The sequence below is a fragment of the Nycticebus coucang genome, chromosome 8, assembly GCF_027406575.1.
Source record: "Nycticebus coucang isolate mNycCou1 chromosome 8, mNycCou1.pri, whole genome shotgun sequence".
NCBI lineage: Eukaryota > Metazoa > Chordata > Mammalia > Primates > Lorisidae > Nycticebus > Nycticebus coucang.
This window is the reverse complement of record NC_069787.1, coordinates 94535464-94559327: the sequence shown is the minus strand read 5'-3', so window position 1 is coordinate 94559327 and position 23864 is coordinate 94535464. Positions and strand designations below refer to the sequence as shown.

General features: G+C 45.2%; 1 protein-coding gene across 4 annotated transcripts in view; it reads right to left on the bottom strand.

The window, feature by feature from the left end:
• Positions 1-23864, bottom strand: part of DAG1 (dystroglycan 1) — an 84661-nt gene that overhangs the window by 15783 nt on the left and 45014 nt on the right. For all 4 annotated transcript variants that reach the window (XM_053599347.1, XM_053599349.1, XM_053599348.1 and 1 more), the window contains exon 2: positions 7430-7830. In XM_053599347.1, the coding sequence (XP_053455322.1) occupies positions 7430-7714 (285 nt within the window). In that variant the 5' untranslated portion in view covers positions 7715-7830. The remainder of the gene's footprint in view (positions 1-7429; positions 7831-23864) is intronic.

Sequence of the window (23864 nt, the reverse complement as noted above, 5' to 3'; positions counted from 1 at the left end):
TTCAAGACCAGCCTGAGCAAGTGTGAGACCCCACTCTCTACTAAAAACAGAAAAAAATCAGCCAGTCTTTGTGATGGGTGCTTGTAGTCCCAACAGTCCCACGTACTGAGGAGAAAAATTGCTTGCACCCAGGAGTTCGAGGTTAGGCCTAGGTGACAGAGTAAGCCTGAGCTAGGCCTAGGCGACAGAGTAAGACTCTGTCTCAGGGGAAAAAAAAGGAAAACAAAAGAAAAGGTAAGAAAGTGCTTAAAATATTGGCAGGGGCACATTACAAAAACACAGGAACCAACTCAAAGGATTATCAGTGGTCAAATCTGTGACAATCTGAACATCAAAATTTAAGAACAAGGGAGGCGCCTGTGGTTCAGTGAGTAGGGTGCCGGCCCCATATACCAAGGTTGGCAGGTTCAAACCCAGCCCTGGCCAAACTGCAACAACAACAAAAATAGCCAGGTGTTGTGGCGGGTGCCTGTAATCCCAGCTACTTGGGAGGCTGAGGCAAGAGAATCGCCTAAGCCTAAGAGCTGGAGGTTGCTGTGAGCTGTGACACCATAGCACTCTACCGAGGGCGAGAAAGTGAGACTCTGTCTCTAAAAAAAAAAAATAAAAAACAAATAAATTATAAAACGATTCAGTCTGTATTAATAATGGATCAATAAACACAAGCTAAGAATCACTGTGATAGGATAAAATCACCTTCCAATGTCAAAACATAACAAAAAAGTCAAGTTTGAAACTATGTGTGTCACAGGGCTTAGGGACACTGTTGAAACATCAGGTGAGTTTAGTCCCTTGCTGCCCCAGCATAGTCTGACATTCCTCCCAGCATATAGCCAGGCAGTCTTTGACAAGTGAAAACAGGTTTGAAAGTGCAGAATGGGGTGGCGCCTGTGGCTCAGTGAGTAGGGCGCCGGTCCCATATGCCGGAGGTGGCGGGTTCAAACCCAGCCCCAGCCAAAAACCAAAAAAAAAAAAAGAAAGTGCCAAATGGGTCTTCATTCCATCTGCCAGCCCACAAATATTGGAGGACCCAGTATGTGATGGGGTGCAACATGCAGACAAACAAAAAGCAAGAATTTCAAGTACAGGCATTTGCTAAGATAATATAGGACTCTGTGGTGGGAAAGGGCTCTAATATTCTAAATGATGTTCACATTGAGCATAAAAAGGGTGGCTAGACCCACACCTGAAGAGGAAAGAGCCAAAGGCTTGGGATGGGCCCTGACCTAGGCATGATCACAAGGCATAAAGGGGCCATAGTGGCTGGGACAAGATATATAAAGAGGGGAGAGAGGGAGAAGAGGCCAAAGGCTAGATCACACAGGGCTTGATCCTAAGTACAGCTCAGTACTGAGGGATTCTGAGAAGATTAAAACTTTATAAAGATAAAAATGTCTTTTACCTCAATGTGAGAACAAACTGAGGGGTCAAGAATGAGGGCAGGGGCTAAGCACAGTGGCTCAAGCCTGTAATCCTAGCACTCTGGAAGGCTAAGACAAGAGGATCACTTGAGATGTGGAGTTTAAGACCAGCCTGAACCAGAGAGATCCCCTCTCTACTAAAAACAGAAAAATTAGCTGGGTGTTATGGTGGGTGCCTATAATTCCAGCTATTTGAGAGGCTGAGGCAGGAGAATAGGAGTTATCACATGAACCTGGGAGTTTGTTGCAGGAGGTTTCTGTAAGCTAGGCTAACAGCACAGCACCAACCTGTTTTAACAGAATGAGACTCTGTCTCAAAAAAAAAAAAAAAGGAAAGGATAAAAAAAGAAGGAAGGCAGAGGGGCTTAGGAAGAGACTGAGGAAGCAGTAGACTGAATCAAGGCAGTAGTGATAGGCCCTGGATATGATTTGAGTTACCCCAATATGCATACTTGGGACCAATATCTGAAATATTCCTCACATAAGAACATTTGGCAGCTATTAAGTTACATTACCAAAGAAAGTGTAATGACTATAGGAAAAAACCTCAAGTTAACAGTGAATGAATAAAGGTTAAAAAATTATGTCTAGGGCGGCGCCTATGGCTCAGTCGGTAAGGCGCCGTCCCCATATACCGAGGGTGGCGGGTTCAAACCCGGCCCCGGCCAAACTGCAACCAAAAAATAGCCGGGCGTTGTGGCGGGTGCCTGTAGTCCCAGCTACTTGGGAGGCTGAGGCAAGAGAATCGCCTTAAGCCCAGGAGTTGGAGGTTGCTGTGAGCTGTGCGAGGCCACGGCACTCTACTGAGGGCCATAAAGTGAGACTCTTGTCTGTACAAAAAAAAAAAAAAAATTATGTCTAGTATGATCCCAGGTCTGTAAAGATGTCTCTCTGTTTGTATGGCAAGGATACCTCTTAATAAGCAAAGAAAATGATGAAGGACTTTACTCTGAGTGGTAGAAACCACAAGAAATTTTCTTTTCCCCTCTATATTTTCTATAATGCACACTTAAGCATCATTAGTGTAATAATAAGAAAAAAAAAATAACTCCTTTAGGCCAGGTATGGTAGCTCACACATGTAATCCTAGCACTTTAGGAAGCCAAGAGGAGAGCTTAAAGCCAGGAATTCAAGACCAGCCTAAACAACAAAGCAAGATCCATAACTACAAAACATTTTAAAAAATTAGTTCAGTGTGGTAGCACGTGTCTATAGTCCCAGTTTCTTAGGAAGCTAAGGCAAGCTTTCTTTTTCACAAAAGGGGGAAAAAAAAAAAAAACCTTTAACAGAACACTTTTGCAATCTTGTTTTACAGATGGGGAAACCAAAGCCCTAGGAACAAAGTTAAGGTTTTCTGACTTTCTAGCTCCCAAGCCACACAACCCTGATAGTTAAGACTGAGATGAAGAGTTACACATCTTTTTCTATAGGCTCCTCAGTTACTAAATGACCTGCTTTCCACACATAAATATGCTCAGATAAAATCCTGTTTCCCAAGAAAAATCTCTTTTACTCCCTCATGAATAAGCCTGTTAACTTTCTCTTTGCCAGACACAGCAAGTATCTGCTCGCTGTATCAGTTCAAGGCATTTCTGATAAAGATTAATCCATGTAAAACATTCCAATGGCCACTTCAACAAAGGTAACCAATGCAGAATTTGGATATTCACAGGATCAAATCTGAAGACATATACTCTATAGAACTTCCACTCTTGGGCAGCGCCTGTGGCTCAGTGAGTAGGGCACCGGCCCCATATGCCGAGGGTGGCGGGTTCAAACCCAGCCCCGGCCAAAGTGCCACAACAACAAAAAAAAACAGCCAGGTGCTGTGGCAGGCGCCTGTAGTCCCAGCTACTCGGGAGGCTGGGGCAAGAGAATCGCTTAAGCCCAGGAGCTGGAGGTTGCTATGAGCTGTGTGATGCCACGGCACTCTACCAAGGGCCATAAAGTGAGACTCTGTCTCTACAAAAAAAAGAATTGCCACTCTTTATTTAATGGTCAGACTAACATTTGGCTTGCTAAGGTACTATGAAGATTGCAAGGAAACCTTAAACAAAGGCTCCGTAAACTAGAAAGAGCTCTGTGGAAGTGAGCTGATACATGGCCAAGATCTTTAGAAGTATGGCTGTCCCTGAGATCACAAAGCCACCCTGAAAACAAGCCATGACCTAAAAAGAAGGAAGCCCACAGGAAAAGGAAGGGAGCACAAATAGGGTACAGGTAAAATGTAGGTCCACCCAGATTCAAGGAGGAGGGACAAAGACATACTTACCTCTCCAAGGGAAGAGTAGCATAGAATTTATGGCTATTTCCAATCTAGGTGCTTAGGGTTCATGGGTCAAAGAGGTCATAGGTGCTTAGGGTTCATAGGTCAAAGCTGTTAAGGATGCACCAGAGCCTACATGTGCTTCAACCAATAGAGTTCAGTGGAAGTATTACTATGCAAGTTTTCAAACCTAGGCCTTAAGACACTGACAGTTTCCTTTCCTGTTTCTTAGAAATCTCAAAACCTAGCTGTTGTGCGATAAGGACACTAACTACCCAGCCCATGGAGAGGAACCAAGGACCTTGACCAACAGCCCCAGCTAAGCTCTGGTCAACATGCAGCATCAACTTGTCAACCATGAATGAGCCCCCTTGGAAGTTGATCCAGCCCTGTATGAGCCACTCTAGCTAATGCCATGTGAAACAGAGATAAGATTCCCAGACAATTAGCACTCTGGGAGGCTGAGGTGGGTAGACTGCCTAAGCTCAGGAATTTGAGACCAGCCTGAACAAGAGACCCCATCTCTAAAAATAGCTGGGCATTGTGGTAGTTGGGAGTACAGGCACACACCTGAGGCAAGAGTATCACTTAAGCCTAAGAGTTTGAGATTGCTATAAGCTATGACACCATGACACTCTACTCTACCCAAGGCGACAAAGTGAGGCTTTGTCTCAAAAAAAAAAAAAAAAAAGATTCCCTGACAAGTCTTGAACCCCTGAATTCCTGACCACAAAATTTTGAGCAAGACAAGCTGGTTGTTTTCAATCACTAAGTTTGGAGGTTTAAACACATCAATAGAAGCTTGGCGCCTGTAGCACAGTGGTTACAGAGCCAGCCAAGCACACTGAGGGAGCCGGGTTTGAACTGGGCCCAGGCCAGCTAAACAATGACAACTACAATAAAAACAGCCTGGGCATTATGGCGGGTACCTATAGTCCCAGCTACCTAGGAGGCTTAGGGCAAGAGAATCGCTTAAGGTCAAGAGTTTGAGGTTGCTGTGAGTTGTGAGACCACAGCACTCTACCAAGAGTGACATAGTGAGACTGGGGGAAAAAAAAACAACAACAAAAAACACACATCAATAAAGAAGATACAAAAACTACCATTAACTACCATGACAAAGTATAGATCTTACAGTATTTTTTTTTTTTTTTTTTTTTTGTAGAGACAGAGTCTCACTTTATGGCCCTCGGTAGAATGCCGTGGCCTCTCACAGCTCACAGCAACCTCCAACTCCTGGGCTTAAGTGATTCTCTTGCCTCAGCCTCCTGAGTAGCTGGGACTACAGGCGCCCGCCACAACACCCGGCTATTTTTTTAGTTGCAGTTTGGCCGGGGCCGGGCCTGAACCCACCACCCTCGGTATATGGGGCTGGCGCCCCACCAACTGAGCCACAGGCGCCGCCCAGATCTTACAGTATTTTTACCATCTAAGCCATACTTCTAGGGAAAGAATGCTATAGGGCAGGAGTCAACGAACCATCCCGGTGAGCCAAATCTGGCCCACTACCTAATTTTGTATTTTCAAGTAACTGAAAAAATGATAGAAGAATAGTATTTCTCTCTTTCGAGACAGAGGTTCACTTTGTCACCCTCAGGAAAGTATCATGGCATCATAGCCACAGCAACTTCAAACTCTTAAACTCAAGAGATCCTTTTACCTCAGCCTCCCAAGTAGATGGGACTTCAGGCACTTGCCACAACACCCAGCTATTTGTAGAGGCAGGGTCTCGCTCTGGCTCAGGCTAGTCTCAAACCTATGAACTCAGGCAATCCGCCCACCTCAGCCTCCCAGAGTGCTAGGATTATAGACGTGAGCCACTGCGCTGCCAAAAGAACAGTATTTTCTTTTTTCAGAGACAGAGTTTCACTTTTTTTGACATGTAAAAATTATACGAAATTGAGCAGTGCTGGCTCAGTGAGTAGGGCACCAGCCCCATATACCGAGAGTGGTGGGTTCAAACCTGGCCCTGGTCAAACTACAACAAAAAACAGCCAGGTGTTGTGGTGGGCGCCTGTAGTCCCAGCTACTTGGGAGGCTGAGGCAAAATAATCACCTAAGCCCAAGAGCTGGAGGTTGCTGAGAGCTGTGCTGCCACAGCACTCTACCGAGAGTGACAAAGTGACACTGTCTCTTAAAAAAAAAAAAAAGAAAATCACACAAAATTCACATTTCAGTTTCAGTATCCACAGTAAGTCTTTCTCTACCTCAGGGAATAAACACTCATTTAAGTAAAGAATAGAATAGTGGGCGGCACCTGTGGCTCAGTAGGTAAGGCGCCAGCCCGTATACCCAGGGTGGCGGGTTCAAACCCAGCCCCGGCTGAACTGCAACCAAAAAAAAAAAAAAATAGCTGAGCGTTGTAGCGGGCGCCTGTAGTCCCAGCTACTCGGGAGGCTGAGGCAAGAGAATCACTGAAGCCCAGGAGTTGGAGGTTGCTGTGAGCTGTGTGATGCCATGGCACTCTACCAAGGGCCATAGGGTGAGACTCTGTCTCTACAAAAAAAAAAAAAAATAGAATAGTATGTGTTAGACATCCTCTACCTCCAACAGGTCTAAATATTCTCTTTTTTTTTTTTTTTTTTTTTTCTGGAGACAGAGTCTCACTATATTGCCCTTGGTAGAGTGCCATGGTGTCACAGCTCAACAGCCTCCCCAATAGCTGGGACTACAGGCACCCGCCACAACACGTGTTCAAACAGGCCACCCTCGGTGTATGTGTCTGGTGCCGTAACCACTGTGCTACAGGCACCAAGCCAGGTCTAACTGTTCTTAAGCAAATAGGACTTCTTAGTCTTTCTCTGGCTCTGGTGGATCTGGACATTTATTAAGTAAAGAAGAAAATTCCCCTTGAGTTTTTGGTTCTGTTGAAACAGTCCTTCCAGGTTACAGAAAACTTCCTACAGATAATCCTCCCACCTTTTCTAAGGCCTCCAGCAGATGACCTTTGATCTCTATGATAGCACGGTCCACAATCTCCTGAGCTACACATGTACCATATCCTGAAACGCTTTGAAAGAGGCCCCTTACCCTAACTGGGTGCTGCCACCATTTTCCATCTTCGGAAAAGTTAAATTGAGGGGTGCATCCCACCCAGAATTCTAGGGGAAGTCCAAGGTTCCACAACCTCACAGGGATGTTGCTTCTTCACACCAAAGCTTCCTGTTTTACCTGATTTCACCCTGAGTCATCCAAAAACACTTTTCTATACACAGATCCCTTTGTTCTCTGGATTGCTTCCCCAAAAGGATATGGAACAAAGCTAAAGTTTAGGTACTAATTTGATTCTTAAGTGACTTAATATATCAGTAAACATGAATAACCAAATTACAGTGGAACTCCTGTATTTATTTACATCTTATTTTAAAGAATATGTTCAAACCACAAAAGTTCTGTATTTCTTGAGTTTAACTCCATCGTTCATGAAACCTTTTGCTATACACATGACAGTCCCTTCCACCAATCTCTAAATCAGTGACCAGGAGATTTTCCAAAAGACAAAGCAAAGACTTTTTCATGGTGACACCCTCAGAATGGGAGCAAGAATAAAGTATAGGATGCTATTCTGAGATACATGGAAATCTTGTGAATATCAGTGGCTATCCCTCTCCTCCCAGGCACTTACCAGGTACTGGAAGAATTGAGCTCAGAATTGCTAGAGTTTAAAACTGAGAAGGAAAAGACATCAAAACTAAGTTGGAAGATGAGAATTCTCCCTCTTTTATGCTTTATATCCTCTCACCTTGATGACTTCTCCATTGGAGGCAATTAAATCTGTTGGAATGGTCACTCGAAATGAGCGCCCAACAACAGCTGTGCCATCAGGAATGCCAACCACTGTGGGAACAGCCGCATGGAGGTCTGAGAGCACTGAGTGCATGGATGCCTCGAGGTGGTTCTCCCAGTCCCTGATGGCCTCTGATGGTTCACTGGGCCAGCGAGACTGAGCCACAGCCACGGAGAACAGAAGGAATAAGGTCCTCCCCCATAGAGGGAGCAGCAGCAAGAGGGCCACAGACATCCTCATCCCAGGTCCGAGTTTGCTCAAGCTGATAGTCTTGCTAAGTAAGGAAGCAAATGACTTGGTCCCAGAGCTGGGTCCTCACCCTCTGCACACCTGCTCCATTCTAGAGCACTCAGAGCCTGAAAAAGAGGAAGAGCAGATTCAGACTTGAGCAATCCCCATGGTTTAAAGTTATGCACTACCCCCCAAGTGTTCCTACCAAAAACGCTGATACTGAGTTGGTTCAAGTTTTTCTCCCCATGCTCTCTAGTACTGGAAATGTGGCTGGTTTATTCAATGTAAAATACATGGGTATGGTGGCTCACACCTATAAATCCATTTAATCACTTTTTGTAGGCCACGGTGAGACAACTGCTTGAGGCCAGAAGGTTACAATGAAGTTATGATCATATCATTGCACTCCAGCCTGAGTAAAAGAACAAGACTCTATGTCTCTTAAAAAAAAAAAAAAAGTAAAATATACACCGGATCTTGAAAATTTTGTATAAATATTAATTGCATATTAAAATGATAGTATTTTAGATATAATCAAATGTATTAAATATATTAATTAAATAAATTGTAAACAATAAAGAAATCTATTAAATAAAGATATTACTGAAATTAATTTCATCTGCTTCCCGCCGCCCACCCCACATGGCTACAAGGAAAAACTGAAATGACATTTATGTATTATATACCTGTTGGGCATCACTGCTCTTTTTTTTTTGCAGTTTTTGGCTGGGACTAGGTTTGAACCCACCACCTTCGACAAATGGGGCTGGTGCCCTACTCCTTTGAGCCACAGGCGCTGCCTGGCATCACTGCTCTTGATCTACTTTCAATTTGCAGGAAATAATGGGGGCCATGAAAAGAAATAAATCTAGAATGTGGGACCCTATACAAGACAACTGGCCTGATCTCTCTAAATGCTGAGATCCCTAGATACAAGGTGACTGTTCTAAATAGACCAGGACAAAATTTAATACCTGCATCTTTTTTTGAGACAGAGTCAAACTTAGTCATTCTTTTTTGTGTGTGTGTGTGGTTTTTGGCCAGGGCTGGGTTTGAACCCGCCACCTCCGGCATATAGGACCAGCGCCCTACTCCTTGAGCCACAGGCGCCGCCCAACTTATCACAGCTCATAGCAACTTCAAACTCTTGAGTTCAGGGAGGTGCCTGTGGCTCAGTGGGTAGGGCGCCGGCCCCATATACCAAGGGTGGCGGGTTCAAACCCGGCCCCGGCCAAACTGCAACAAAAAATACCCACACGTTGTGGTGGGCACCTGTAGTCCCAGCTACTCAGGAGGCTAGGCAAGAGAATTGCCTAAGCCCAAGAGCTGGAGGTTGCTGTGAGCTGTGACACCACAGCACTCTACTGAGGGCAACAAAGTAAGACTCTGTCTCTAAAAAAAAAAAACTCACGGGTTCAACTAATCCCCTTGCCTCAGCCTCCCAAGTAGCTGGGACTACAGGCACCCACCACAATGCCAGGCTATTTTTTAGAGACACGGTCTCACTCTAGTTCAGGCTGGTCTTGAACCTGTGAGCTCAGGCAATCCACCTGCCTCGGCCTCCCAAGTGCTGAGATTACAGGTGTGAGCCACCCCACCCGGCTAATTTGTGTATCTTGACTGGATCCTGGATTTACTTCACATGGGATGAGTGAGGAATTTGTATGCAGGCAAAAGATCAGATTTACTGTTTATTTTCTTAGGTGGCAGCATAGAAGTGTGGCTTTACAAAGGACCATTCGCAACGCTGTATTTGAAGTATTTAAGGATAAAGTGTCAAACACTCTGCAACTCACTTCGAAATAATTCAAGGGAGAAAAAATATATATATAGAGAGAGAGACAACCCTGAAGCAAATCTAACAATAAGGCTTAAAAAATACTTTTGAGGCCATGCTGTGCAATATGCCTATAATGCTAATACTCTGGAAGGCCGAGGTGGGAGGATCCTTTGAGCTCAAGAGTTTAAGACCAGCCTGAGAAAGAGGAGCCACTTCGGAGGCTTAAGCAGGAGGATCACTTGAACCCTGGAGTTGGAGGTTACAGCAAACTACTATGACACTAATATACTCCATCTAGCTCAGGCAACAGAGTGAGACTCTACCTCAAAAACAAAAACAGGCTAGGCATAGTGGCTCACAACTATAATCCTAGCATTCTGGGAGGCTGAGGAGGGAGGGTCTCTTGAGCTTAGAAGTTCAACACCAGGCTGGGTAAGATCAAAACCTGGTCTCTACAAAAAACAGAAAAATTAGCCAGGTATTGTGGTGGGTACCTATAGTACCAGCTACCTGGGAGGCTAAGGCAGGAGGATATCTTGAAACCAAAGTTTGAGGTTGCTGTGAGGTAGGGTGACACCACAGCATTCTGGGCAAGAGACTCTTGAGACTGTCTCAAGAAAAAAACAGATGAGGCATGGTGGCTCATTCCTATAATCCTAGCACCCTGGGAGGCCAAGTCTGGTGGATTGCTTGAGCTCAGTAGTTTGAGGCCAAACAAGAGCGGACCCTGTCTCTACTAAAAATAGAAAAACTAGCTAGGCATTGTCGCAGGGGCCTGTAGTCCCAGCTAACTGGGAGGACGGCACTCTATGCAGGGTAACAGTGAAACTCTGTCTCAAAACAAACAAAACAACTTTGAAAAAAACAAAAGAACTGTCCACACAGAGAAATGCAGTAAGTGCCCACTCTTCACACCCAAACACTAATCATAGGACTAATTTATTAAATACATATTTGCAAATCATGTGCCAATACAAAACTTATTTGGAGGGCCAGGCAATGATGGCTCACATCTGAAATTGTAGAACGCTGGGAGGCCAAGGCAAGATTCCTTGAGCTCAGGAGTTTGAGACCTGCCTCAGCAACATAGAATGACCCTATCAGTACAAAAAATAGAAAAATTAGATGAGTGTAGCGGCATGTACTTGTAGTCCCAGATACTCAGGAGACTGAGGCAGGAGGATTGCTTGAGTCCATGAGCTTGAGGTTGCAATAAGCTATGATGATGCCACTGTACTCTACCCTGGGCAACAGAGCAAGACTCTGTCTCAGTGGATTTGTTCCCAGTTGGAAATCTCACTCTACCTGTACCCAGGTGGAATAAAGCCATTTTAATTGCACAAACTAGGCCTCTGTTTTCCTTTCATCTCACTCCTCGGAATAAACTTTCATCTTTGGCTCCATAATCTTTCATTTGGTGCCAAACCCAGGATGGAGAGAAGCCCCTTGGGGGGCTGAAGTATAGCCCATTGGACCCAGCTAAATGGACCGTTCTTCCAGTGAGATGAAATAAAACGGGAAACCTCTCCAACCCTAGCTAAACTTTATCTAGTTGTAAAGTTGTAATGTTTTGAACCCACTGGCCTCATGTCTTGAATGTTTTGAACCTTCGCCTCATGTAATGTTTTGAACCCACTGGCCTCATGTCTTCAATGTTTTGAACCTTTGCCTCATGTCTCAATTTATTAACCAGTCACCTGAAAACAACTCCTCATATCCTCACCTTACTTGATACCAACCAGCTCAGACTGAAAAAGCCAAAGACTTCCTACAGACACCACTCCTTACCCCATTCCTCTCCCCCTACCCCCAAGGAAGTAGTCAAAGACATACCATGCCCATCATCCTTCCTCCTTATAATAGACAAAAAGACTGGAATGATAGGGCAAACCCCACCCAAACAGGGTGGACCCGCCTAAAAGAATCAAACCCCTCCCCTCTCCCACCAAATGTCCCACCCAAGAAGGGTGAATGGGTCAACCCCCTACCCCCGACCCTATCCCACTGCATGTCCCACTCTGGGAAAGGTAAATGGGCCAACCCCCATCCTTACAACAGATGTCCAACCCAGAACAGAAAAGAGAATGTCCCAACCCCCACCTTCCTGACCTTTAAACCCCCCACACCCTCCACCCCCATTCACCATTATCCACGTGTGGATTTCTTCCCTGTTGGAAATCTCACCCCACCTGCACCCAGGTGGAGTAAAGCCATTTTAATTGCAAAAAAAAAAAAAAAAACCAACTCTGTCTCCAAAAAAAAAAAAAGAACTTATTTGTCTTTTCTTGATCCCCATCCCCAATAAAGTGACTAGAAATCTGCATATTTTCCTCCACTCCTCCACCAGCTTTAGGCAGCTCAGGACACCTATTCTAGGATGGCACCCACACAGATGCCTTATGGAACATCTGAGATAATAAGGATTCTATTGTGAACATTAGTGGTTGTCCCACAGATGACCATGGCCATGATGAGCAATTCCTCATTCTAGAAAAAGATTAAGGGCCCTGCCCTGAGCCCATGCCATTAAGGGGCCACATGACATCATTTGACCTGGGTAACGCAAAGTAAATAAACCCAAAACTGCTAAGGAAAACAAAGCCCATGAAATAGGCAGAATACTCTAATAACATCATTGCTGTCTATTCCACTGGTTCTTTTTTTTTCTGGTTTTACTATTCCTTATTTTTATTATTTCTTTTGTTTTTGTTTTTTTGAGACACAGTCTCACTTGTAGCCCTAGGTAGAGTGCTGTAGCATCACAGCTCATGGCAACCTCAAACTTTTGGGCTCAAGCAATTCTCTTGTCTCAGCCTCCTGAGTAAGCTGGACTACAGGCGCCAGCCACAATGCTTGGCTATTTTTTAGAGATAGGGTCTGGCTCTTGCTCAGGCTGGTCTTGAACCTGTGAGCTGAGGCAATCCACCAGCCTCAGCCTCCCAGAGTGCTGGGATTACAGGTGTAAGCCACTGTGCCCGGTCTTTTATTCTGTTTTTGAACTAAAATTCATGAGACAGAACCAAAACCCAAGAAAGTAAAACAAGGTTGGGAGTCTTGTCCTACCAAACATAAAAACTTAGCATAAAACTATTGTTTCTAAGCCAGTATCACATGGGAGCAGAGTAGACAATAGACTGGAACCTGAATAAAAGCCCAAAACCAGCTTGCAAAGGTGCAGGAGCAAATGGCCATCTATGAAGAAAACAGATACAATCTGGATTTTCCCTCACTTCTCTGTCACAAACAAAATAAACCATAGTGAATTAGATATACAAATATAAAAAGTAGAACTTTGGGGTGGGGGAAAGAAGGAAAAAGAAAAAAAGAAAAGAAAGTAGAACTTTAGGGCAGCACCTGTGGCTCAAAGGAGTAGGGCGCCAGCCCCATATGCCGGAGGTGGCAAGTTCAAACCCAGCCCCGGCCAAAAACTGCAAAAAAAAATAAAAAAATAAAAAGTGGGGCGCGGTGGCTCACGCCTGTAATCCCAGCATTGTGGGAGGCTGAGGAGGGAGAATTGCCTCAGGAGTTTGAGACTCACCTGAGTGACAGTGAGACCCCACTCATGACAAAAATGGAAAAACCCAGCCAGGAACCACGGTGAGCACCTATAATCCCAGCAGCTTCTGGAGGCTGAAGCAGCAGGAAGGCTGCAGCCTGAATCTGAGGTTGCAGTGAGCTACCACACCCACTGCACACTGCTCAGGGGCATAGGGTGGGACTCTGTCTCAACAAAAAAAACAAAAAACAAAAAAAAAAAAAGTAAGTAGAACTTTAAAATTTTTAGAAGACACTATAGTACAATGTCAGAATAAGGACTTCATTTAAAAAGATATTAAAAAAACACAAAGCAGGCTCGGCCCCTGTGGCTCAAGCGGCTAAGGTGCCAGCCACGTATACCTGAGCTGGCGGGTTCAAATCCAGCCCGAGCCTGCCAAACAACAATGACGGCTGCAACCAAAAAACAGCCGGGCGTTGTGACAGGCTCTTGTAATCCCAGCTACTTGGAAGGCGGAGGCAAGAGAATCACTTGAGCCCGCGAGTTGGAGGTTGCTGTGAGCTGTAGTGCTATGGCACTCTACCCAGTGTGACAGCTTGAGGCTCTGTCTCAAAAAAAAAAAAAAAAAAAAAAAACCCACAAAGCATAAGGCACAGCACCTGTAGCTCAAGCGGCTACATACACCAGAGCTGGCAGGTTCAAATCCAGCCTGGGGCCCAAACAATGACAACTACAACCAAAAAATAGCCGGGCATTGTGGCGAGCACCTGTAGTCCCAGCTACTCGGGAGGCTGAGGCAAGAGAATCGCTTAAGCCCAAGAGTTTGAGGTTGCTGTGAGCTGTGACGCCACAGCACTCTACCCAGGCAATAGCTTGAGACTCTGTCTCAAAACAAAACAAAACATAAAGCATTAAAAACAAGACAACTGAACTTCTATTTCCAGAAATAGATATTTTCTGTTATTGTTGCCATTAAACACAATTAAAAATCCTAGATATTATATGTAAACAGAAGAAGATTCTAAAAAAGAAAAGGTAACAGATGAACTAGGAACCCCAGAACGCAAGGAGTGACAAAGTGGTGAGTTCCCTGAGATTTCTTTTTGCTTCATACTGGAGCCGAAAAAGCTGACAAACTGGAAATCCCAACAAATACGATTAAAAACAAGTTCCCCCAAAGCAGTCTCTCTCTAGCCAAAAGAACAGGAAAGGGACAGCTTAGCAGGAGAGAAACCTTTAAGACAGTAAAACATCTACTCCAAACACCACAAAACACAACCTCAACCCCACCCACACCAGTAAAGGCCAAACAAGGAGCCTAGACTTCCACCCTTACAAGGCTATAACAGGTACCCCAAATATTCCCACTAAAGTAGTGTCAGAGGAAACCTAGTATGGAGGAACTAGACTTTTTTTTTTTGAGACAGAGTTTCACTTTGTTACCCTCGGTAGAGAGCCCTGGCTTCATAGCTTACGGCAACCTCAGACTCTTGGGCTTACGTGTGTCTTGCCTCAGCCTCCCAAGTATCTAGGACTACAGGCACCCACCACAACGCCTGGCTATTTTTAGAGACGGGAGTCTCACTCTAACTCAGGCTGGTCTTGAACTCTTGAGCTCAGGCCATCCGCCCACCACAGCCTCACAGAGTGTTGGGATTACAGGCATAAGCCACCAAGCTCAGCAGAGGAGCTAGACTTTAATTCCTACCAGCCTGTAATGATGTGCTGCTCTTCTTCTAGACCAGCGGTTCTCAACCATCCTAATTGCATTGTTGTTACAAATGGGAAAAAGAGGTTGCAACCCACAGGTTGAGAACCACTGTTCTAGACCTAGTCAGTGGAAACCAGATGAGCAGCTCTGATTTCCATGCCCACCCAAAAGTAACAAGCAGCTCTCCTTCTCTTTGCCGGGATGCTATCAGAGAAAGACTAGCAGAGAGGGTCAGAACTTTCACCACTGCCCAGCAGTAACAAGGACTAACCCCCTTCCCTCAGCTGTGAACAAAGGCTAAGTAGAAAACCTTGACTTCTACCTTCACTTGGCAATAAAACTTCCCCAGTCTTTCCTTGGCAGAGCAATCTCAGAAAAAGATGGCTGAAACAAATGCAGTTTCAGGACAAAACACAAAAATGTCCAGGTATCAAAAAATAACCCAACGGGCGGCACCTGTGGCTCAGTTGGTAAGGCGCCAGCCCCATATACCAAGGGTGGCGGGTTCAAACCCGGCCCTGGCTGAACTGCAACCAAAAAAAAATAGCCAGGCGTTGTGGTGGGTGCCTGTAGTCCCAGCTACTGGGGAGGCTGAGGCAAGAGAATCGCTTAAGCCCAGGAGTTGGAGGTTGCTGTGAGCTGTGTGATGCCATGGCACTCTACCGAAGGCCATAAAGTGAGACTCTGTCTCTACAAAAAAATAAATAAATAAAGAACCCATCATACCAAGAAGCATAAAGATTTCAAATTTAATGGAAGAAAAGACAATAGATTATCAATGTACACAGCTATGATTTAATAAAAAAAATAAAATAAAAAAAGACAATAGATGACAAAACCAAGATGATAGAAATGATAGAATTATCCAACAAAGATAGGCTTAAAATAAAAGGACACAAAAAGATGTCCTTTTAATTAATGACAAACATTAATTAAATGAAAGCAAGAGTGGCTATTTTCATGTTAGATAAAGTAGACTGCAGAGCAAAGAAAATTATGAGACAGGAAGAGAACAGAATGTAAAAGCTGAGGCAGAGCTTGTGGTAATGCAGTGACAACTCAAGGCATGTCAGCAGCCACCAGAGGCTAAAAGACGCAGGGAAATGGATTCTCCCCCAGAGCTTACAGAAGGAGGTTCAACAACTTTTGGCCTTTGCCAAAACCTTGATTTCTTTCTTTCTTTTCATCCTTCCTTTCTTTTCTTTTTTTTTGAGACAGTCTCGCTTTGTTACCCTCAGTAGAATGCTATGGTATTATAGCTCACAGCAACCTCAAACTCTCGAGTTCAGGCGATCCCACTGCCTCAGCCTCCTTAGTAGCTAGGGCTATAGGTCCCTATCACAATGCCTGGCTAGGTTTTTGAATTTTAGTAGAGATGTGGTCTCACTCTTGCTCTAACTCATGAGATCCACCCACCTGAGCCTCATACAGTGCTAGGATTACAAGTGTGAGCCAATGTGCTCAGCCCAAAACCTTGATTTTAGATTTCTAGTTTCTAGAACTGTGAGGGAATAAATATGTATTTTAAGCCATGAGGTTTGTGGCAAACTTTTCTTTTTCACAGCAGCCCTAGAAAACTAATATAAAGTGTAATACAATTCATATCAATATCCCAGAAAGATTTCTTTTGTAAACATAGGTAAGATTATTCTAAAACTTACATGTATAGAAAGGCAGTGGAGGTAAACAGCCAAAGAAATTTTGAAATACAATAAAAAGGAATGATTTTACCCAATATCAAGTATCATTATACAGATACAGTAGGAAGATACTATTGGTGGAGGTACAAATATATAGCTCAATGGAACAGAATCCAGAAATAGACCCATACAAACATGTCCAACTGATTTTTGACAATGTTGCAAAAGCAATTCAATGAAGAAAAATTTGCCTGTTCAAGAAATGGTGTAACTCAAATATCCTTCAATTGGTGAATGATTAAACAAATTGCCTTACATGCATACCATGGAATACTAGGGAATGATAAAAATGAATGAATTATTGAGACACTCAACGTAGCATGATTGCTTGGAAATTCATCCAAGTAAAAAAAAAAAAAATGCCAATTCCAAAAGTTTACATGCTATATGATTTCATTTTCATATTCTTGACATGACAAAATTACAGAAATAGATAAGTGGTTGCCAGTTTAAGAAAGGCGTCAGGGCGTGAGGGGAGTGGCTATGAAAGGGCAACATAAGAGAATCTTTTTTATTTTTTTTTTGTAGAGATAGTCTCAGTTTATTGCCCTCGGTAGAGTACTGTGGCCTCACACAGCTCACAGCAACCTCCATTCCTGGGCTCAGGCAATTCTCTTGCCTCAGCCTCCCGAGTAGCTGGGACTACAGGCGCCCACAACAAACTTTTTTTTTTTTAAAGACAGAGTCTCACTTTGTCGCCCTTGGTAGAGTGCTCACAGCAATCTCCTACTCTTAGGCTTAAATGGTTATCTTGCCTCAGTTTCCCAAGTAGCTGGGACTACAGGCGCCCACCACAATGCCCAGCTATTTTTTTAGAGCTGGGAATCTTGCTTTGGCTCAGGCTGGTCTCAAACTTGTGACCTCAGGGCAAGCCACCTACCTCAGACTCCCAGAGGGCTAAGATTATAGGTGTGAGCCACCATGAACAGCCCACAAGAGAATCTTGTTAAGGAAATGCTTCTGTACCTTGACTGTATCAATTTAAGAATCCTGGTTGTGATATTGCAAGATGTTACATAGGGGAAACTGGGTAAGGGTACATAGGAGCTCTATTATTTTTCTTGGTGTAGGGGGTGGTTTTTTTTTTGTTTGTTTTTTTTTGGAGACAGAACCTTAAGCTCTCGCTGTGGGTAGAGTGCTATGACATCACAGCTCACAGCAACCTCCAACTCCTGGGCTCAAGCAAGTCTCTCTCTTGCCTCCACCTCCCAAGTAGCTGTGACTATAGGCACCCCCCACACTGCCCGGCTATTTTTTGGTTGTAGCCATCATTGTTGTTTGGTGGGCCTGGGCTGGATTCGAACCCGCCAGTTCAGGTGTATGTGGCTCGCGCCTTCGCTGCTTGAGCCACAGGCACGGAGCCAGTGATATTTGTTTTTGAGAGAGAATTTCATTCTGTTGCCCTGGCTAGAGTACCACAAACTCAGTCTAGTTTATAACAACCTCAAACTGCTGGTTCAAGAGATGCTCCTGCCTCAGACTCCCAATTAGCTGTACTATAGGGGCCTATAACAATAGCTGGAGTGTGGCACTTGTGGCTCAAAGGAGTAGGGCACCAGCCCCATATGCTGGAGGTGGTGGGTTCAAACCCAGCCTCGGCTGGAAACTGTAAAAAAAAAAAAAAAAAAAAAAGCTGGCTAATTTTTCTATTTTTAGTAGAAACGGGGTCTCACTCTTGGCTCAGGCTGGTCTTTAACTCTTGAGTTCAACTTCTCCTGTCTTGGCCTTCCAGAGTACAAGGATTACAGGTCTGCCCAGCCTTCTTTCTTTTTTATAATTCCTAGTCTCTTGTCTGTGTTCCCTCTATGTCAACTTTATAGTTTATTGTATCACTTTATCTTTTAAATTTTCTTTTCTTTTTTTTGAGACAGAGTCTTACTTTACCGCCTTCGGTAGAGTGCCATGATGTCACAGGACTCACAGCAACCTCTAGCTCTTGGGCTTCAGCGATTCTCCTGCCTCAGCCTCCCGAGCAGCTGGAACTACAGGCGCCTGCCACAACGCCCAGTATTTTTTGGTTGCAGTTAACCTGGGGCTGGGTTTGAACCCGCCACCCTCGGTAGATGGGGCCAGCGCCCTACTCACTGAGCCACAGGTGCCACCCTATCTTTTAAATTTTCTATGTCTTGGGCTGTGCCTGTGGCTCAAGGAGTAGGGCGCCGGCCGCATATACTGGAGGTGGCGGGTCAAATGCCCCCCCCCAAAAAAAATTTTCTATGACTTTTGATTTATTGTTATATATCACTTTCTTTAATGTCCTTTTCCTTTCTTACACAATTTTTATTTCTTTTGGAGACGGAGTATCACTATGTGGCCCTGTAAAGTGCATGACATCACAGCTCACAGTAACCTCAAACTCTTGGGCTTAAGTGATTCTCTTGCCTCAGCCTCCCAAGTAGTTGAGACTACAGGCGCCCACCACAATAACCAGCTATTTTCTTGTTGCAGTTGTCACTGTTTGGCAGGCACAGGCTGGATTTGAATCCGTCAGCTCTGGTGTACGTGGCTGGCATCCTAGCTGCTGAGCTATAGGCACCGAGTCCATAGGACCTTTTTTTTTTTTTTAGGCAGAGTCTCCAGTTATTGCCCTGGTAGAGTGCCGTGGTGTCACAGCTCACAGCAACCTCAAACTCTTGGGCTTAAGCAATTCTCCTGCCTCAGCCTCCCCAGTAGCTGGGACTACAGGCACCCACCACAGGCTATTTTTTGTTGCAGTTGTCATTGTTGTTTAGCTGGCCCAAGCAGGTTCAAACCTCAGTGTATGTGGCTGGTGGCCTACTCACTGAGCTACGGTAGTCTACAGGACCGCTTTTTTTTGTAGAGACAGTCTCACTTTACCACCTTTGGTAGAGTGCCATGATGTCACAGGACTCACAGCAACGTCTAGCTCTTGGGCTTCCGCGATTCTCCTGCCTCAGCCTCCAGAGCAGCTGGGACTACAGACGCCCGCCACAACGCCCGGCTATTTTTTTTTTTTTTTGGTTGCAGTTCAGCTGGGGCTGGGTTTGAACCCACTACCCTCAGTATATGGGGCTGGCGCCCTACTAACTGAGCCACAGGCACCACCCTGCAGGACCTTTTTTTAAAGCTTCTTCCTATGTCTTTACTCTTTAGTTCACTCACTTTTCCACTTATCAGGTTGACCTTTTACTTTTCTAATCCAATTCTCATTAAATTCTCAGCTTATTTGAAAATAGCATCAGTTATAAGACACACCCTGCCCTACCAGGCACATATGCTCAGTCTGCTGTCTGCAGACATATGACGATATAGGGTGTCTGTTTCATGAGCATGACTAAGTGCTCTGGATTTAGCAAGTAGGCAATGTTCAGGGCACAAATCCAATTACTATGTGTTGGTTTTCCATGCTCTAGGGAGAAAAATCCTTTTGCAATTTGGTAAAAAGCACCCTGTGTCTTTCTTTCTTCTTTTCTTTTTTTTTACGAGAGAGAGAGTTTCGGTGGCGCCTGTGGCTCAGTGAGTAGGGCACCAGCCCCATATGCCGAGGGTGGCGGGTTCAAACCCAGCCCCAGCCAAACTGCAACCAAAAAAGAGCCGGGCATTGTGGTGGGCGCCTGTAGTCCCAGCTGCTCGGGAGGCTGAGGCAAGAGAATCGTGTAAGCCCAAGAGTTAGAAGTTGCTGTGAGCCGTGTGACGTCATGGCACTCTACCGGAGGGCGATACAGTGAGACTCTGTCTCTACAAAAAAAAAAAAAAAGAGAGAGAGAGAGAGAGATTCACTTTATCGCCCTCAGTAGAGTGCCTTGGTGTCACATAGCTCACAGCAACCTCCAACTCCTGGGCTTAGGCGATTCTCTTGCCTCAGCCTCACAGTAGCTCGGACTACAGGTGCCCGCCACAACACCTGGCTATTTTTTTGTTGCCATTTGGCCTGGGCCGGGTTTGAACCAGCCACCCTCAATATACGGAGCCGGCGCCCAACCCACTGAGCCACAGGCACTGCCCACCCTGTGTCTTTTTGATGTTGGTTTCCTATAAGCAAAGGTCATGTTTATCTGTGCTAAGAACCTGGTAGTCTGTATCCTGGACATCCCTCTGGACAGTTTTGGGGTTTTTTCTTTTTGAGACAGAGTCTCAAGCTGTTGCCCTGGTTAGAGTGCTATGGCATCACAGCTCACAGCAACCTCAAATTCTTGGGCTTAAGCCAGCTGTTCTCAACCTGTGGGTCGCTGCCCACAGAAACTGTATTAAAGGCCCATGGCATTAGGAAGGTTGAGAACCACTGGCTTAAGCGATTCTCTTGCCATAGCCTCTGCCACAACACCCAACTACTTTTATTTTATTATTTTTTTTAGAGACAGTCTCACTTTGTTGCCTTCAGTAGAGTGCAGTGGCATCACAGCTCACAACAACCTTCAGCTCTTGGGCTTAGGCGATTCTCTTGCCTCAGCCTTCCGATTAGCTGGGATTACAGGCACCTGCCACAACACCCAGCTTTTTTTTTTTTTGAGACAGAGCCTCAAGCTGTCGCTCTGGGTAGAGGGCCATGGGATCACAGCTCACAGCAACCTCCAACTCCTGGGCTCAAGCGATTCTCCTGCCTCTGCCTCCCAAGTAGCTGGGACTACAGACACCTACCACAACGCCGGGGTATTTTTTGGTTGTAGCCATCATGTTGTTTGGCGGGCCCAGGCTGGATTCGAATCCACCAGCTTAGGTGTATGTGGCTGGCACCTTAGCCGCTTGAGCCACAGGCACCGAGCTAACACCCGGCTATTTTTTGTTGCAGTTTCACCAGGGCTGGGTTTTAACCCAACACCCTTGGTATATGGGGGTTTATGGGGTCGGCAGCCTACTCACTGAGCCACAGGCGCCCCCATGCCCAGGTATTTTTGTTGTTGTTGTTGCAGTTGTCGTCGTTTTAGCTGCTCTAGGCTGGGTTCGAACCCGCCAGCCTTGGTGTGTGTGGCTGGCACCCTACTTACTGAGCTACAGACATTGCCTAGAAAGTATTTTTAACACACAGTCTCATACTCACATATTTGTCATTCAGAGATGGAGGCATTGCAGAGATCCTCCTCCTCATCTTTCAGAGACCAAGGACCAAAGGAAAGTAAACAACAATAGTCACACAGAGCCTGGTGGCCAGAATATGGTGGGAGTAAAGGGTGCTCAGAAACCACAGAAAGATTCTAGCCAGAGTCACTCTGTCTTCCAGACAAGGCTGCCTATTCTAACACTTCACATAGACACTAACACCATGCCTTGTGAAACACTAAGAAATACTCATGGCAGCCTAAGAATGTCTCAGCTCAACTCATCACTGTCTAGCTACCGGGAACTGCCAAAACTATTGAGAAATAAACAGTAGGAATGAAGAACTCATTTGTGTGCCAGCACCTAGTTTAGTGCCCACAACTAAATCCGAGTTCTTAGCACTGCCCCAGATCCTAGTTAAATTCAAATTCATGATAAGGAACCCTCTTATCATGAGTTTTGGTAAAGCTCATGAGAATTTTGGTAAAGACCCTGGCTCTCTGAACACGTATCCAGCAGCCACAGTATACAGGGTGACAATATGGCTGCCAGGCAGCAGTTCCACCCCTCAGTCTTGGTCAGAGAAACCTTTAAAGTGTTAGAGCCTCCAAAGCCTGGACAAGGCACAGCCTGCTAGGATACTGCTATCTCACAGCAGCCACTCAAGCTTCCCTTTCCCTCTTCTCTTTGTAGTCTATGTTCTTGCCACAAGAGACTCTAGCACCTGGGAAGAGAGCCCCATGGTACCCTAGGTATCCATCCCACCCCACTCCCTGGGACTGGGGTACATTTAGCACCTAAAATATCCCTGTGGCAGCATTTCCACAGAAAGCTAGCTAGGAGTACAGGAAGAATACCTGAACAGGAAGAGTCTCTGAGGGAGAGTCCCCAACAATGAAAGCACAGTCTATGTTGAAATGCTCAGGGAGTCCCAGACTTCCTGTGGAGAAGCATTCTAACCCAGAAAAACCCAAGCTAATTAAGGGTGAAGTCAGCATGTGCCTTGGGCTAGGACAATGTTCCTCCCAGCTAAGACATGAGGGGTCTCTCAAGTGATGGGCAAAAGTAAAAAGTCAGTCGTTTTTAGTGTTTCAGTAGTACCTAAAAGGTGATGTTGGCTAGGCATGGTGGCACATGCCTGTAATCCCACCTTTTTCTTTTTGAGACAGAATCTCACTCTGTCACCTCATGTAGAGTGCAGTGGCATCATCATAGCTCACTGCAACCTCAAACTCCTGGGCTGAAACAATCCTCCTGCCTGAGCCTCACAGAGTCCTAGGATTACAGATGTGAGCCATAGTACACAGGTAATCCTAGCACTTTGGGAAGCTAAAATGGGAGGATCACTTGAGGCCGGGAGTTTAAGATCAGGCCCCAGCAATATAAAAAGACCTCTATCTCGGGCGGTGCCTATGGTTCAGCAGTTAGTGGGCTGGGCCCATATACTGACGGTAGCGGGTTCGAACCCAGCCCTGACCTAACTGCAACAAAAATTAGCCGGGCATTGTGGTGGGCACCTGTAGTCCCAGCTACTTAGGAGACTGAGGCAAGAGAATCGCCTAAGCCCAGGACTTGGAGGTTGCTGTGGGCTGAGTGATGCCATGGCACTCTAACGAGGGCAATAAAGTAAGACTCTGTCTCTATAAAAAAAAAAAAAAAAAAAACCTCTATCTCTACAAAAAAAATAAGAAAAATTAGCCACTTGTAGTCCCAGCTACTCTGGAGACAAAGGGCAGGAGGATCATTTGAGTTCAGGAGTTCAGGGCTGCACTGAACATAGACCATGCCACTACACTTCAACCTGGGTAAGAGCAAGACTCTATCTCTAAAAAATAAATACGCAGGCTGAGTGCGGTGGCTCAAGCCTGTAATCCTAGCACACTGGGAGGCTGAGGTGGATGGATTGCCTGAGCTCATGCGTTCAAGACGAGCCTGAGCAAGAGTGAGACCTCATATCTAAGAATAGCCAGGTGTTGTGGTGGACACCTATAGTCACAGCTACTCAAGAGGCTGAGAATAGAGAATCACATGAGCCCAAGAGCTTGAGGATGTTGTGAGCTATGACGCCACAGCACTCTCCCGAAGGCAACAAAGTGAGACTGTCACAAAAATAAATAAATACATACATAAAGAAAAAATAAAAAGTATGGCTCAGCGGCTAGGGTGCCAGCCACATACACTGTAACTGGCAGGTTCAAATCCAGCCCCGGCCTGCCAAACAACGACAACTCCAACCAAAAAATAGCTGGATGTTGTGGCGGGTACCTGTAGTCTCAGCTAGTTGGGAGGCTGAGGCAAGAGAATGGCCTAAGTCCAAGAACTTGAGGTTGCTCTGAGCTGTGACGCCACGGCACTCTACCCACGGCAACATAGTGAGACTGTCTCAAAAACGAACAAAAATAAAAAGTGGTGTCCTTTCTAACCAAAATACATAAAAACTACCCTAGAAACAGGTATATTTACAGTTTACCGTA